The sequence below is a fragment of the Mobula birostris genome, chromosome 3 (genome assembly GCF_030028105.1).
Source record: "Mobula birostris isolate sMobBir1 chromosome 3, sMobBir1.hap1, whole genome shotgun sequence".
Classification (NCBI taxonomy): Eukaryota; Metazoa; Chordata; class Chondrichthyes; order Myliobatiformes; family Myliobatidae; genus Mobula; species Mobula birostris.
In genome coordinates, this window is record NC_092372.1 from 182,203,527 (window position 1) to 182,219,645 (window position 16,119).

Sequence of the window (16,119 nt, forward strand, 5' to 3'; positions counted from 1 at the left end):
GAGGTGTACAAGTTATTAACAAGGAATAGATAGCCAGTGCCTCTTCCCCAGGGCACCACTGCTCAATGCAAGAGGACATGGCTTTAAGGTAAGGGGTGGAAAGTTCAAGGGGGATATTAGAGGAAGGTTTTTTACTCAGAGAGTGGTTGGTGCGTGGAATGCACTGCCTGAGTCAATGGTGGAGGCAGATACACTAGTGAAATTTAAGAGAATACTAGACCGGTATATGGAGGAATTTAAGATGGGGGGTTATCTGGAAAGCAGGGTTTAAGGGTTGGCACAATATTATGGACCGAAGGGCCTGTACTGTGCTGTACTGTTCTATGATTTATGTTCTATAAATAGAATTACCTTGAATCTTCAAAAGCAAATTGTATAAGCACCACAGAGAGAATCACTTGTAGGAATGTGGGAGAGATGGAAAGAACTTGGCACAGATTTGCAGGGCTCAAAGACTTCCTGTACCACAATTATTTTATGATTCCATAAGTTTGCAATCTCTTTATCTTGCCTTTAATTGGGGAAAACATTTCTTTCTCAACCCACTTATGTTTTAAAGGAATATAGTTTGGTTCACCATCATTACAGAGTACTTTAAAAATAATTACCAAAACATTGTTCCTGTGAGAGCTACGGGTGTCCCCATGACAGCTTCCCCAGGAAGGTGATTCTAGGGGTTCTTATTGACGCACCACTGGCATTTGAGGAAAAGTGGTTCTGTACGGAAAACAAATATAAAGAAAGAAACTGTTGCAAATTTTCAGCAGATCAGGTATGTGGAAACAGAAATAGGGTTGACATTTCTAGAAATTAGAAAACATTCATCTTTTAAGTTGCTGAGAAGATAGAGAACGAAGGAATGACAGAGAAGAGGAAGTAGGAAATAATGACAGATTGGTATTGACTGAGAGAGGCTGAAGGTAGCTTGCTAATGGCAGCTAATAAAGTCTGAAGAAGGTATAAACAGAGGGCAATGACTCAGAACAGAGGAGAGCAGAATAAAGAAACTATGTAACCAAAACAACATAGATGGGAGATACTAATGGAAAAGTGATGGGTGGCTTTGTACAAATTAACGAATTCGGTGTTTCATTGAACCAAAAGTATTACCCTTTATCTCCAAATGCCGCACAATTGAATTTAAAGATATATTTCCTGAATTTTAAAGGATTCTATTAGCTTTAGAGATTAATCCATGCTTTGAGTTCAATACTGATACAGGTACAAGCAATGTTCAACACACAGCAAAGAAGAATAATCAGCATTTCATATGACCTCCTGTCTAAATCAGCAACAGTCTGGCCAGGACCACATTTAACATGGATCATTGACTGAGCGCCAGTCATAAAAGTATTACAATTTACATTTTAATGGCCAGTGCCTAATTTTTATCATCTATTAATATTTTCAAATATTAATGGATAACAAATATTGGTGCCTGTATCCTCATTTCATATCAATTTATCACCACTGTTTCAGTGCCAAACCCCAAAGATTCTGTTTAAGCTCTCAAACTTGTCACAGGCAGAAAAAGATGGTTGTATTTAGATGCTTTGTTTGAAGAACCAGACAATTAGGACGGTAAATCAATGGTTAATTATCAAAACATGTTTGTGCATAATAGGTTACAGATAATTAAGTATACTTAACATGAATTGTGAAAGTATAAATACGTAACCTGCCATCAGAACACCACTGTTACCATATTCCCTCCCACATCCCCTCCCCCTCTCACGCACATATACTGAAGTACACACAATACAGAATAATTTCAAGTGTCTCCAAGGCAACCAGAACACTTTGAGTAGTAGCTGCTAATCTCTGAACTGTTATGTAATTCTCACTAATAGGAACGGAGGCTAAGGAAGACATTAGAGGTCTTGTATCGGAAGAAGAATTCCATGCATTTAGTTGAAAGGTAAAAAATAGATCTTATAAAGTTCCATCAATTGCCTGATGAATTACTTGTAATGTTTACAGTGGCGTATTTAGTTCAAAGTTTCAGTGGCACCAAATCATTGTTTCACAAAGCGGATTGTAATTCTCATTCTCTAATTTGTTTCTTCCATCCATCCTTCCTTCCTTTTTATATTTACTTGACTGTCAGTCTTCGGTTCTTGTTTACCTTCATATCTCTTTGTTCTCCGCTTGCTTGTTTCCCTCATGTATTCTTTGCTATTCCTGTACACTGGACATTGAAGCATGAAACTTGTACAAAACAGAACTTGTGTGGTAGTTCGTTGCTCTTTAAAAGGAATTCCAGAATTCTAAATTAAATCTAAAGCTGCCTTCCTACTTTTAATTTGGAGCCGGATTACACAATTACGAAACAGATAAGTAGGGCCCAGCTACTCTGAGGTGCAAAAGCAAAGAAGAAGAAAAGAAACACAAAATAAAGAGCAGACAGAAATAGAAGATCCATAAGAAAGAAATGGATTCCTTTATTAATGTTAGGTTGTCTCCATTCAGACCTTGAGCAAAGGTTGCCTGCAATGTGATTCATCAGGAAAAATACCAATACAACAGAACTGACCCCAATAGTCATTGTACAGCAAAGAAAAATCAACTGATCTTAACTATTTACATCAATAAATTTATCAAAAGCTCTTGACCTGAACTATGCATGAAAATTGGGGTCTAATAAGTTCCTGTTGGAATTTTTGGCATTATCTAAAATCACTTGCAGTTTTAATAAAAGTATGATAAAAGTTTTTGATCATCAAACTTAACTAGTTAACACTGGAAATATAACTATTTTGACATCTGTAAAAAGTAAATTTTATGCCGGACATGCAATATCAAATATTAATCAAAAAGTCTTCACAGGAAAAGGGAACATCTTCAAAACACTTACAGAACCACAACTATATCTATCAAGAGAATTTTATTTTCTCTGCACAAATAGTATGTAAAGTGTATGCATACTAACTTTAATAGGCAGAACTAATGTAAAGCAGTTTTGCAATCAAAGTATCAATTCTTCATTCTGGCTCCTATTTAACCACTTTTCTGTCACTATACCATTCTCCAGACCTGCGAATTAAAGAGAAGAATACATCAGAAAAAGTAAGAGAGGAAGACAGAATATGCCGCTCTGGAAAGTGCCTTTTGGCGTCTGTATTATCTATGCCAGTTTTGTTTGCACTTACGCCAAAGGACATACCAACAAGCACAGTCAGATTGATGACCAAACACACGGGTACCTGAGGGAATTTCTACAAGTCTTGTCCTTGAATAACCACAGTACATTTTCTGAGAGTCAAACTAGAAACCTAATTCAAAAGCTGTGGGATCGAGTACAATGCACAGAAAGGATAGCTGGCAGCAAGGACCAATGTGACAAGGTAGGTCCATATCTCAAAACTCTTAGATTGTATCATTAAGAAAGTACTCTTTGTTGATTGGCAAAAGGGATACAAGTATCATGGGACGGGAGGCCTAGGGAGAAAGAAAGGGGGAGGTGCTACACTTGCCCTTACACTTCCTCACTCACCACCATTCAGGGCCTCAGACAGTCCTTTCAGGTGAGGCGACACTTCACCTGTGAGTCTAGGCCAGCTGCTGGCGCAGTGAGATCAGCGTCGGACTCCGGAGCGAAGGTTCCGAGCTCTAATCCAGATCGGGCCACCCCCGAGCACGCTTTCCGTCCATGCCGGGCTGAGTGTCGAACTAGCCATTCAGCCTCGTAAAAAATACAAGGGTCGAGTCAGGAACGTACATAACATGACCTGATTAATCCTGACACCACGCGCCAGACGAGAATGGCTGAATGTCTGGTACGACACGCTTAAAAAAAAACCTCTGAGTCGGCTGGTATGACATACTGTATCCGGTGCTCCCGGTGTGGCCTTCTATATATTGGTGAGGTCCGACGCAGACTGGGAGACCGTTTTGCTGAACACCTACGCTCTGTCCGCCAGAGGAAGCAGGATCTCCCCATGGCCACACATTTTAATTCCACGTCCCATTCCCATTCTGATATGTCAATCCATGGCCTCCTCTACTGTCGAGATGAAGCCACACTCAGGTTGGAGGAGCAACACCTCATATGCTGTCTGAGTAGCCTCCAACCGATGGCATGAACCTTGATTTCTCTAACTTCCGTTAACGCCCCTCCTCCCCTTCTTACCCCATCCCTAATTTATTATTTTTTTTATTATTATAATTTATTTTTTCTCTCTTTCCCTCTCACAGTAACTCCTTGCCTGTTCTCCATCTTCCTCTGGTGCTCCCCTCCCCCTTGCTTTCTCCCTAGGCCTCCCATCCCATGATCCTCTTCCTTCTCTAGCCTTGTATCCCTTTTGCCAATCAACTTTCCAGCTCTTAGCTCCATCCCTCCCCCTCCTGTCTTCTCCTATCATTTCGGGTCTCCCCCTCCCCCTCCCACCTTCAAATCTCTTACTATCTCTTTTTTCCGTTAGTCTTGACGAAGGGTCTCGACCCGAAACATTGACTGTACTTCTCCCTGTAGATGCTTTCTGGCCTGCCGCATTCCACCAGCATTTTGTGTGTGTTGCCTAGGCTAAAGAACCACCTTTTCAGGAATCTTTATATTTACAACTACCAACTAGAAGGACAAGGAAAGGAAATGTAAGGGTCATTTCGACTTGAAGTTTGCCCTCCAAGCCATGCACCATCCTGACTTGGAAATATATATTGTCATTCCTTCGCCCTCAGTCAAAATCCTGGAACTCCCTCCCTAACAGCATTGTGGGTAGATCCAAACCTCAAAAGGTGCAGGGATTCAAGGAGGCCGCTCACCACCACCTCGTCAAACTCAGTTTGGGGTGGGAAATTATGCAAAGTGCTCAGTTAGCTACTAAACCCTCTTTGGTTATATTGGTGAGATTGAACCTGGAATGTTGAGTGCAATGCTTGTTGCCATACAATAGGGTCATCGAGATATAATGAACATGAAATTGTCTACAACAAATGCAATGTTGGCATTTATTCCAAGGAGAATAAAATATAAAAGCAAGGAGATAACGCTGAGCTTTTATAAATACTAGTCAAGCCGTAGTTGGATTATCGTCAACAGTTTTGGGCCCCATATCTCAGAAAGGATGTGTTGTCATTAGAGAGAGTTCAGAGGAGGTTCACGAGGCTGGTTCTGGGAGTGAAGGGGTTAACATACGAGGAGCATTTGATAGCTTTCGGTCTGTACTGACTAAAATCTAGAAGAATGCTTGGGGATCTCATTGAAACCTACCAAATGTTGGAAGGACTAGATAGGGAAGATGTGGAGAGGATGTTTCCTATGCAAGCAGGTGTCTAGAACTAGACGGCACAGCCTCAGAATTGAGGGCGATTTTTTAGAACAAAGGTAAGGAGGAATTTTTTTTTAGCCAGAGGGTAGTGAATGTGTGGGATGCTCTGCCACAGTCTGTGGTGGAGGTCAAGTCAACGGGTATTTTTAAGGCAGAAGTTGATATTTTCCTGATCAGTCAGGGGATCAAAGGATATAGTGAGTAGGCAGGTGTATGGGTTTGAGTGGGATCTGGGATCAGGAATGGCAGAGCAGACTCGATGGGCTGAATGGCCTCATTCTGCTCCTTTGTCTTATGTTTTTATGGTCTGATGGACATCCAAATTGCCTATCTGATTTAGTTCCATTTGTATGCAACTGACTTGTATCCCTCTAAATCTTTCTTATCAATGGATCTGTCTAAATATATTGTAAATGTTGTATTTATACCTGCCTCTGTCACGTCTCTTGCAGTTCATTCCATATACTCACAGTTCTCTGTGTAAAAATATGGTCCCCTTTAAATCCTTCCCCCTCACCCTAAAGCACTACCCTCTAGTTTTATACTCTCCTACTCTGGGTTCTCTGACCATTCTATGCATCTTATGACATTATATACCTCTAAAATGTCACTCCTCAACCTCCTACACTCCAGGGTAAAAGCACAAGCCTCTCCAGTTCTAAATAACACTCTCCAGTCCTGGTGACATCATTATGGATCTTTCCTACACCGTTTTTTCAGCTTTATGGCATCCTTCTCATAACAAGTCAAGCAGAACTGCACACAATACTCCAAGTACAGTCACACTAACATCTTGTACATACGTAACATGATGTTCCAACTCTTTTACTCAACGATGAAAGCAACCAGGCCAGACACCATCTCACCACCTTCACCATCTTGTCTACTTGTGTTGCTGCTTTCAGGACTTCTACTCATGGCTCTCTCTGTTCCAGAACATGCTCAAAGATCCTGACCTGGTCTCACTTCACAATATGTTGTACTCAGCTATCTGGGAACCACAAGGATTAAATATACCTGAGAAGTTCTTACAAAAAAAATTAGTGAAAATCATAGACTAGTTGCTGATACATAAATCTTTAAATAAATTGACATATAATATGTTAACTCCTTATGAAATGATGTTATATGCATCAATTCTATTTTCTAAGGCTAAACATTATTAGCCTAGTAATTTCTAAGGTAGGGACATGTTCGGCACAACTTTGTGGGCTGAAAGGCCTGTATTGTGCTGTAGGTTTTCTATGTTTCTATGTTTCTATTATTAGTGTAAAATACAGTCAAAATATGAATCAAAGGAATGACCATAAGGCAGCAGTGAGGTTATGGACCCTACACAGATTACAGAGGAGGAGGTGTTTGCTGTCATGAGGAAAGTTAAGGTGGATAAATCTTCATGGTCTGACAAGGTGTTCCCATGGATCCTGTGGGAGGCAAGTACAGACATTGCAGGGACCCCAGAAGTGATAGTTAAAACATGCTTAGCCACAAGTAAGATGCCAGAGGATTGGAGGATAGCTAATGTTGTTCTGTTGTTTAAGAAAGGCTCTAAGAATAAGATGGGAAATTATAAGTCAACGAGGCTACATTAGTAGCGAGGAGGTTATTGGAAGGTATTATGAGGGACCAATATTTGGATAGTCAGGCACCGATTAGTTATAAGTCAACAATGGTGTTGCGTGTGGTAGGCTGTGTCTAACCAGTTTTTTGAGGAAGATAGCTGGAGATTTGATAGTTGAAAGTGGATATGATCTACATGGACTTTGGCCAGGCCTTTGACAAGGTTCCACATGGCAGGTTGGTCAAGAAGGTTCAGTTGCTTGGCATTCAGGATCAGGTAGTAAATTGACTTCGCGGGATAAGCCAGAGAGTGATAGTAGATGATTACCTCTCTGCCTAGTGTTGTTCACATGGATCTTTGCTGGTTCAGTTGTTGCTTGTCATCTATATCAATGATCTGGATGACACTAGATTAGTTAACTTGTGAGATGACACCAAGACTAGGGGCACAGTGGAAAGCTTGCAGTGGGATCTGGACCAGCTGGAAGAATGAACTGAAAAGGGGCAGATGGAATTTAATGCAGAGCAAGTGTGAGGTGTTGCACTTTGTGAAGACAAACTAGGGTAGGAATTGGCCAGTGAGTGGTAGGGGACTGATGAGTGCAGTAGATCAGAGGGAACTGGGAACACAGATGCATAATTCCTTGAAAATGGTATCACAGGTACAGTAGATAGGTTATAAAAAAAGCTTTTGGCCCTGGTTCTGTGGTTCAGAAGAGCAGGCAGGTGAAGAGGACTGCAGTGTTGATGGGAGAATCCATAGACAGGAGAGCAGAGATGAGATTCTGTGGGCGCAATAGAGACAAATTAGTTTAAGCCTTCCTGAACAACTCCTATTTTTACCCTCACAGGTACATGGCACAGGCAGCAATCCAGAGATTGCTACCCTGGAGGTCTTGGAGACACCCAGATGGTATGTTGCCTTCCTGATGCCAGAATCAGGGATATCTCGGATTGGGTCCGTGGCATTTTGAAGGGTCAGGGTGAGCAGCAAAAGGTCATGGAACATATTGGCACCAATGACTTGGGTAGACAAGGTGGGGAGGTCCTGAAGAGAGATTTTCGACAGCTAGGTAGAAAGCTGAGAAACAGGACCTCCAGGATAGTAATTCCTGTGTTGCTGCCTGTGCCGTGTGCCAGTGAGGGTAAAAATAGGATGATTTGGCAGGTGAATGCGTGGCTGAGGAACTGGTGCAGAGGACAGGGGTTCAGATTTATGAATCATTGAGATCTCTCCTAGGGAAGATACAACCTGAACAAAAAGGACTGGTTACACCTAACCAGAGGGAGTCCAACATCCTTACAGGCAGGTTAGCTGGAGTTGTTCGGGAAGGTTGAAACTAATTTGGTCAGGGGGTGGGGACCAGAGTGATAGGGTTGAAGATGATGTAGTTAGGTTACAAACCAACCAAATAGAAGCAATGTGTAGAGAGGAAAGGCTGCTGATAGGGCAAAATTCCAATAAGCAGGATGAGTTGCAACGAAAAAGTTGGGCAAAGTCGAAAAGGGTGAATACAGGACTGAATGTATTATATTTGAATGTGCACAGTATACAAAATTGTTGCGCTGTCACAGATTGACATTTATTATGTTGTAGACATCACTGAATCATGGCTGAAAGAAGATTATAGCTAGGAGCTTAATGTCCAAGGATACACATTCTATCAAAACAATAGGCAGAAAGGCAGAGGGGGTGGCATTGCCCTGTTAGGGAAAATGAAATCAAATCATTAGAAAGAGGTAACATAGGGTTGGAAGGTTGGAACATAGAGGTAACATAGGGTTGGAAGATGTTGAATCACTGTGGATGGGGCCAACAGACTGAAAGACTAAAAAGACCCTGATGGGAGTTGTATATAGACCCACAAACAGTAGGAAGGAAGTGGTGTACAAATTTCAAAGGGACATAGAAAATGCATGTCAAAAGGGCAACGTTACAGCAGTCATGGGGGACCTCAATATGCAGGTAGATTGAGGAAATCAGGTTGGTGCTGGATTTCAAGAGGGGGAGTTTCTAGAATGCCTATGAGATGTCTTATTAGAGCAGGTCGTAGTTCAGCCAACTAGGGGATCAGCTATTCTGGAATAGTTGTTTGCAATGGACTGAATTGATTAGAAAGCTTAAGGTAAAATAACCCTTAGGAATAAGTGATTGTGATATCATCAAATTCACTTTGAAATTTGAGAAGGAGCAGCTAAAGTTAGATGCATCAGTATTACAGTGAAGTAAAGGGAATTACAGAAGCATGAGTAAAGAGTTGGCCAGAATTGATTTAAAAAGAACACTGGCAGGGACAATGACAGAGCGGCATTGACTAGAATTTCTGGAAACAATTCGGAAGGCACATCCCAAAGAGGAAGAAGTATTCTAAAGGCAAGATGACACAACCATGGCTAACAAGAGAAGTTAAAGCTAACATAAAGGCCAAAGGGAGAGCATATCATAGAGCAAAAATTAGAGGGAAGTTAAAAACCAACAGAAGGCAGCTAAAAAAGTCATTAAGAAGGTAAAGATGGAATACAAAAGTAAGCTAGCCAGTAATGTTGAAGAGGATACCAAAAGTGTAAAAGAGAGCTGCGGGAGGATATTGGACCATTGGAAAACAATGCTGTGGAGATATTAATGATGGACAATGAAATGGTGGATGAACTGAATAAGTATTTTGCATCAGTCTTTACTGTGGAAGGCACTAGCAGTATGGTGGAAGTTCCAGGAGTCAGGGGTCATAAAATGTGTTGGAAGTTATCATTACTAGAGAGAAAGTTCTTGGTAATCTGAAACGTTTGAAGATAGATAAGTCACTTGGACCGGATGGTGCACATCCCAGGATTTTAAAAGTGATAGCTGAAGAGACTGAGGAGACATTAGTAATGATCTTTCAAGAATCATTATTTCCTGGAATGGTTCCTGAAGACTGGAAAATTGCAAATGTCACTCCACTCTTCAAGAAGAGAGAGAGGCAGAAGAAAGGAAACTATAGGCCAGTTAGTCTGACCCGAGCGGTTAAGAAGATGTTGGAGTTGATTATTAAGGATGAGGTCTCAGGGTACTTGGAGTCAAATGATAAAATAGGTCATAATCAGCATTCCCTTCAAGGGAAAATCTTGCCTGACAAATCTGTTGGAATTCTTTGAAGAAATAACAAGCAGGTTAGAGAAACGAGAATCTGTTGATCTTGTGTAGTTGGATATCAGAAGGCCTTTGACAAGGTGCCACATATGAGGCTGCTTAACAAGCTATGAGCGTATGGTATTACTGGAAAGATTCTAGCATGGATAATGCTGTGGCTGATAGGCAGGAGGCAAAGAGTAGGAATAAATGGAACCTTTTCTGGTTGGCAGCCGGTAACTAATTGTGTTCCACAGTGGTCTGTGTTGGGACTGATTCTTTTTATGTGAGATGGCAGTGATTTGGATGATGGAATTGAAGGCTTTGTTGCAAGTTTACAGATGATATGAAGGTAAGTGGAGGCAGGTAGTTCTGAGGAAATAGACAGATGAGGAGAATAAGCAATGAAGTAGCAGATGGAATCAGTGTCAGGAAGTGTAGAAGAAATGAAAGGGTTAACTATCTTCTTAATGGAGAGAAAGTACAAAAAGCTGAGGCGCAAAGGGTCTTGGGAGTCTTTGTGCAGGATTTCCTAAAGATCTATTTGCTGGTTCAGACTGTGGTGAGGAAGACAAATGCAATGTTAGCATTCATTTCAAGAGGACTAATATAAAAGCAAGGGTGTAATTTCTGAAGCTTTAAAGCACTGGTAAGGCATCATTTGGAGTATTGTGAGTAGTTTTGGACCCCTTGTCTTAGAAAGGATGTGCTGAAACTGGAGAAAGTTCAAAGGAGGTTCAAGAAAATAACTCCAGAATTGAATGGCTTCTCATATGAAGGGTGTTTGATGGCTTTGAACCTGTACTCACTGGAATTCAGAAGAATGAGGGGTGGCATTATTGAAACCTATCAAATGGTGAAAGGCCTTGACAGAGTGGATATGAAGAGAATATTTTCTATGGTGGTGGAGCCTAAGACCAGAGGTTCACAGCCTCAGAATAGAAGGGCATCATTTTAGAATGAACTTCTTTACCCAAAGAGTGGTGAATCCATGGAATTCTTCACCACAGGCATATTTATATTTAAGGCTGAGGTTGATAGATTCTTGATTGGTAAGGCCATGAAGGGATACAGGGGGGAAGGTAGGTGATTGGGGCTGAAAGGAAAATTGGATTAGCCAAGATGAAATGGTGAAACAGACTCAGTGGGCCAAATGGCCTAATTCTGCTCCTATATCTTCTGGTTTTATAAATTATAGTATTGAGTTATCGGAATTGAGATGTTATGTTGAAGTTGTGTAAGGCGTTGTTGAGGCCTAATTTGGAGTGTTGTGTGCAGTTTTGGACATCTACTCTCAGGAAAAATGTCAAAAAGACTGAGAGTGCAGTCAGCTCTTGAGGGTCTGAGTTATAAGGAAAGATTAAATAGTTTAGGACTTCCTAACCTATTCCCTAGAGTGTAGGAGATTGAGGTGGGATTTAATGAGGTATACAAAATTATCAGGGGAGGGGTATAGATAGGGTAAATGCAGCTGGCTTTTTCCTTTGAGTTTGGGTGCGACTAGAACTAGAGATCATGCATTAAGGATAAAAAGAGAAATGTTTAAGGGAAACATGAGAAGGAACTTCATTCAGAGCGTGGTGAGAGTGGCTGTTGTAGATTTGTTTTCACAATCTAAGAGAAATTTGGATAGGTACATGGATGGGAAAGGTATAGGGTCTATGATCTAGGTACAGGATGATGGCAGATTAATATTTTGGCACAGACTAGAAGGGCCAAATGGTCCGTTTCTGGGCTGTAGTATTCTATGAGTCTCTAACAGTAGTCATCGCATGAAATGCAGAATCTTCAAAGAGGATATTGCTGCTAATCACACATCAACTACACTATCCTTATATGTAACTGTAAATAAATTAATGTTTTCACACTTAAAACAAAAATCTCTGAGTTTGTTTTTGTAAATAAACAACTTTCATGTAGTCTATGCATAGAAATTTTATCCATAATCTGACACTAAAACTACAATCACTTAATACTAAATTTGAAAGAGCGGAGCAGTATGTTCACTTTGTCCTAATATCGGTTCATCAAATTCATTACAACTTTCATGAGTTGAGGCTGAAAGCTTAATATTCTTAGAAATTTTTGAAGGTCACATGAAGGTTGTGTGTAAATTCCAGCTGCCTAAATACTAGAGAAGCAAGAATTTGCTGTCTATATTTATAAATGAAATAAATATAAAAATTGAATGCATTATCATAAACTTTTATTGCAGTTTTTTTGGATATAGTTACAATACAAAAATCATATAATTTACACAATTCTTATTATTTCTAAACTTGCCCTTATTTTTAAAAATGAAAGGAAGTTTTAAAAGAAATACATTTGATCTTCTTAATTACACTTCTATATAACTCATGATTTCCTGATATTTGTAATCAAGAGACCTGAGTTCAACTCCACTGCCATCTGTAAGAAATTTCTATGTTCTTTCCATGACTGCATAGGTTTATTCCCACATCCCACAGATGTAAGATTAGTTAGTTAATTGACCACATGGATATAATTGGATGTCATGTTACCACGATGTATCTCTAAATAAAAATATGCAATAAATATTACAACAGATCTGAAAATTATGAGTTAGATATAACTGTAAATGAGAAGATCAAAGCTATTTCTTCTTAACTACCTTTTAGGTTAGGGAATTATTTATGGTGGCATTTACAATGATTTTAATCAATATTATGTGAGTTCTCCTGTTACTATGCACACGTTTTGCTAAAACCATTCAAACCTGCATTATTATATCCCAAAACTTGATTTAATTTGTTTTAAGTCGGCAAATATTCCAATACCCCTTCTTCATAATGTTCAGTACTACATATTCCAAAGACATGTATAATTATCTTCAATTAATGGCTACGAGATGTACAATTATTCAAATACAATTGCACTTCAATTACAGTGCCTTTCGCTAGATGTTCTTTTCTCAATAATAGAAAGAGGTGACAAGGAACATCGTCTACATGAAGATACATTTCACAGGCTTTCCGTTATCCTTCTTTATTATATTATTTACATGCAAGATGTGTGCACATTGGACACTCCTCAAAAAGATAAGGAGTTTGGATTTTATCTGAATGCAATTTTAAGTTTTAAATCAGACCAAGACTTAAATCATCTGTCACATGATGAACTTAGCAACCTTCTGGAAACCATACAAGAACATTACACAGTTTCCTCTTGGAGTCAGGTGAGTAAGATTGTTTTCAAGATTCAAGATTCATTTATGATGATCAAAGAATGTGAAAATTATACAACCTTGAGAGTTACTTGCTGATAGGTAGCCACAAGCAAGAAACCCAAAAGAACCCAATTAAAGAAAAAAAAATGAGAATAAAAAAAAGACCAACACTTGATGTGCAAGAGAAAGGAAAAAAAACATAAAAATCATACAAACAATTGAAGTGAACAAGAGCATTCTGAACCAAAATTGCGTCCTCAGTTCCAAACCTTGGATCAGCCTAAAGCAGGCCCAAAGCCTCACTATCAGGTCATCATATTAGTGGGCACGGAGCACAGCAGCTGGGGCAGTCTTCTTAGCCTCAGCGCAATGGAGATGACCATTGCAGAGAACAAGCAAGATCGGCCCTTGTTCTGACCAGCACCCTGTATTTTCAGTCTGTCTGGGCAGGTATTTAAATTGCCCCAACGACAGAACAGCAAAAGGCTCCACACCCTGGAGAGACAAGTGAACTTCGCGGAGAGCGAGCAAAATCGGCTCTCGCCTCTGATCTGGGCTGGTGTCTAAATTGTCTAAACAGCAAATTGTACCTTGCACAAGGACCCAGGCGTCTGCCGAGACCACACTGCCCAGCAAATCACTCCAGGCCTAGATTGCACTGCCCAGCCCGAAGCTGCTCTCAAGCTCTTCAAATCAGCTCGGCGGCCAGAGCGATCCAACCGTGCACCTGAGCCAGTTGCTCAAGTATTGGAACTTCCTTGCCCAGGCCCTGACTCCTTTCGGTGCCCAGAGCGACCCAACATTGCTCCTGAGTCAGTTGAACGAGCATTGGAACTCCAGCTGCAACAATTCTGCAAGAAACCATCTTGGCTCATTGTCCAAACTCGACTCACTATCGCTCACCCCTTCACTGTTTGTGGTGACAATTTAACCTAATTTACCAGTGAAAAGGCATTTTTAGTGATGTTTTAGTCGGATTTCTTATCTTTTTGACAATATAAGCTGTCACACACATTCAGTTGGTAGTGCCATCTTAACCAAATGTATTTCACAGCACCGTTTTAATAGTAATCATCTGTGAAGATTTTTGATTTCATCAAGATATGTTAGTGCTGATAAATGAAAGACTTCTCTTTTGGACTTCAATATTAATCTTTAGCAATAACAATAAATAGATGGTGAAAAATTGATAGCTTATTCAGCACAACGCTTGATTTTCTTTACTATAAATGTTAATGGAAAAGAAAATAGATTCAGTTGTAATGTATTGTTTACATTGTGCTTTTGAAAATCTAGCTGAGTAGTGAATCTATCAATGTCAGCAAGACCACAAAGCTAATTATTGATTTCAGGAGGAGGAAACAACAGTCCATGACCAACTGCTCATCAGGGGATCGGGGATCAGAGGTGGAGAGGGTCAGCAACTATAAATTCCTCAGTGCTATCATTTCAGAGGATCTGTCCTGGGTTCAGCACAAGAGCCATTGAAAAAGAAAGCATGGTAGTGCCTCTCCTTTCTTAGAAATTTGTAAAGATTCAGCATGTCATCTGAACTTGGAAAAACTTCTATAGATATGTGCTGGAGAGAATATTGGCTGGCTGCATCACCAATGCCCAGAAAATCCAATAAAATTCATGGATATGGCCCTGTCCATCATGGGTAAAGCCTGCCCCACCACTCAGCTTATCTACATGGAACGTTGTTACAGGAAAGCAGCATCCATCGTCAGGGATCCCCACCACCTAGATCATGCTTCATTCTTGCTGCTGCCATCCAGAAGAAGGTACAGAAGCCTCAGAACTCTCACCGGCAGGTTCAGGAACTGTTATTACCTCTCAATCATCAGGCTGTCGAACCAATGGGGATAACGCTGCTCAACTTCACTTGTCCCATCACTGAACTGTTCCACAACCTATGAACTCACTTTCAAGAACTCTTCATCTTATGTTCTCAATATTTATTGATTATTTATTAATTATTATTGTTTCTATTTTTCTTTTGGATTTACATAATTGTTATCTTTTGCACATCGGCTGTCTGGCCTTTTGGGTGTGGTCTTTCATTGATTTTATTATGGCTCTTGGATTTACTGAAAATAAAATAAATCTCAGGGTTGTATATGGTGATATACTGTATATGTGCTTTGCTAATACATTTACTTTGAACTATTGTGGAAGATCATTTCCATATCCCTACGATATTAGATTGGCTCAGAATCAACTCTGCTTATAAAACAATCCATTATAGAGACAATAATCTGTTCTCCCAATTCACACCTAAGATTGAGATTTCTAATTTGGTGTTATTAGTTCATGCTGTTGAACCATATCTACCAGAAAATAAACAGAAATCAAATTAATTATATATGAGAACCCCGCAGTCAATTTGGAGTTTAAGTTGTTCTTCTGTGGTCACCTAAAGCCACTTCCCATGAATACATAACAACTTGCTTATTGTATTGCCTGCAGCAAGAGTTCTTATTTTAAAACTAATCAATTTGTGGGAGAAGAGATGAACTGGTAGAAAAGTATTTGATAACGTTGCAACATACAGTACTTTTGAGATTTCCTGAAAATGAAGGCATTAACAAGAACATTTTTGTTTTAGTGTTTCAATGCTGACTGGCTAGAGGAGCAAACTGGCATAGTGAGTCCACCAGGTGCTGACGAATCGACTCTTCCTCAATTGGCTGGCGCAATCATCACTTCCATTTTGCAAGGCCGCTGTATTGGAAGTTCAGCTTTACCCAACCCAAGCTTTTTCACCGATTTTATTTTCAGATCACTAAACGGTACAAAAACTATAAGGATAGCAGGTAGGTAAACTAGTCAAAGGAACAATAAAAATAGAAAGAGGACATCTTGTATTTAGAACAACATAGAAAAAAGGTATTCAGCCAGGTGAACAGTCCTGATTATCCCATTCTCCTTCTCCTTATTTCCCTGCACCTTGTTTTCTTTTACTTCTATTAATTCCTCATTTTCCCCATTAGATT

General features: G+C 39.9%; 1 protein-coding gene across 2 annotated transcripts in view; it reads left to right on the top strand.

The window, feature by feature from the left end:
- The first annotated feature begins 1,850 nt into the window (after positions 1 to 1,850).
- LOC140194766 (zinc transporter ZIP12-like) overlaps positions 1,851 to 16,119 on the top strand; it is an 81,364-nt gene continuing 67,095 nt past the window's right edge. The window contains exons 1-4 of one of the 2 annotated variants that reach the window (XM_072252041.1): positions 1,851 to 1,918; positions 3,032 to 3,344; positions 12,845 to 13,132; positions 15,732 to 15,939. In XM_072252041.1, the coding sequence (XP_072108142.1) occupies positions 3,087 to 3,344; positions 12,845 to 13,132; positions 15,732 to 15,939 (754 nt within the window). In that variant the 5' untranslated portion in view covers positions 1,851 to 1,918; positions 3,032 to 3,086. The remainder of the gene's footprint in view (positions 1,919 to 3,031; positions 3,345 to 12,844; positions 13,133 to 15,731; positions 15,940 to 16,119) is intronic. The other variant, XM_072252042.1, reaches the window with a different exon arrangement.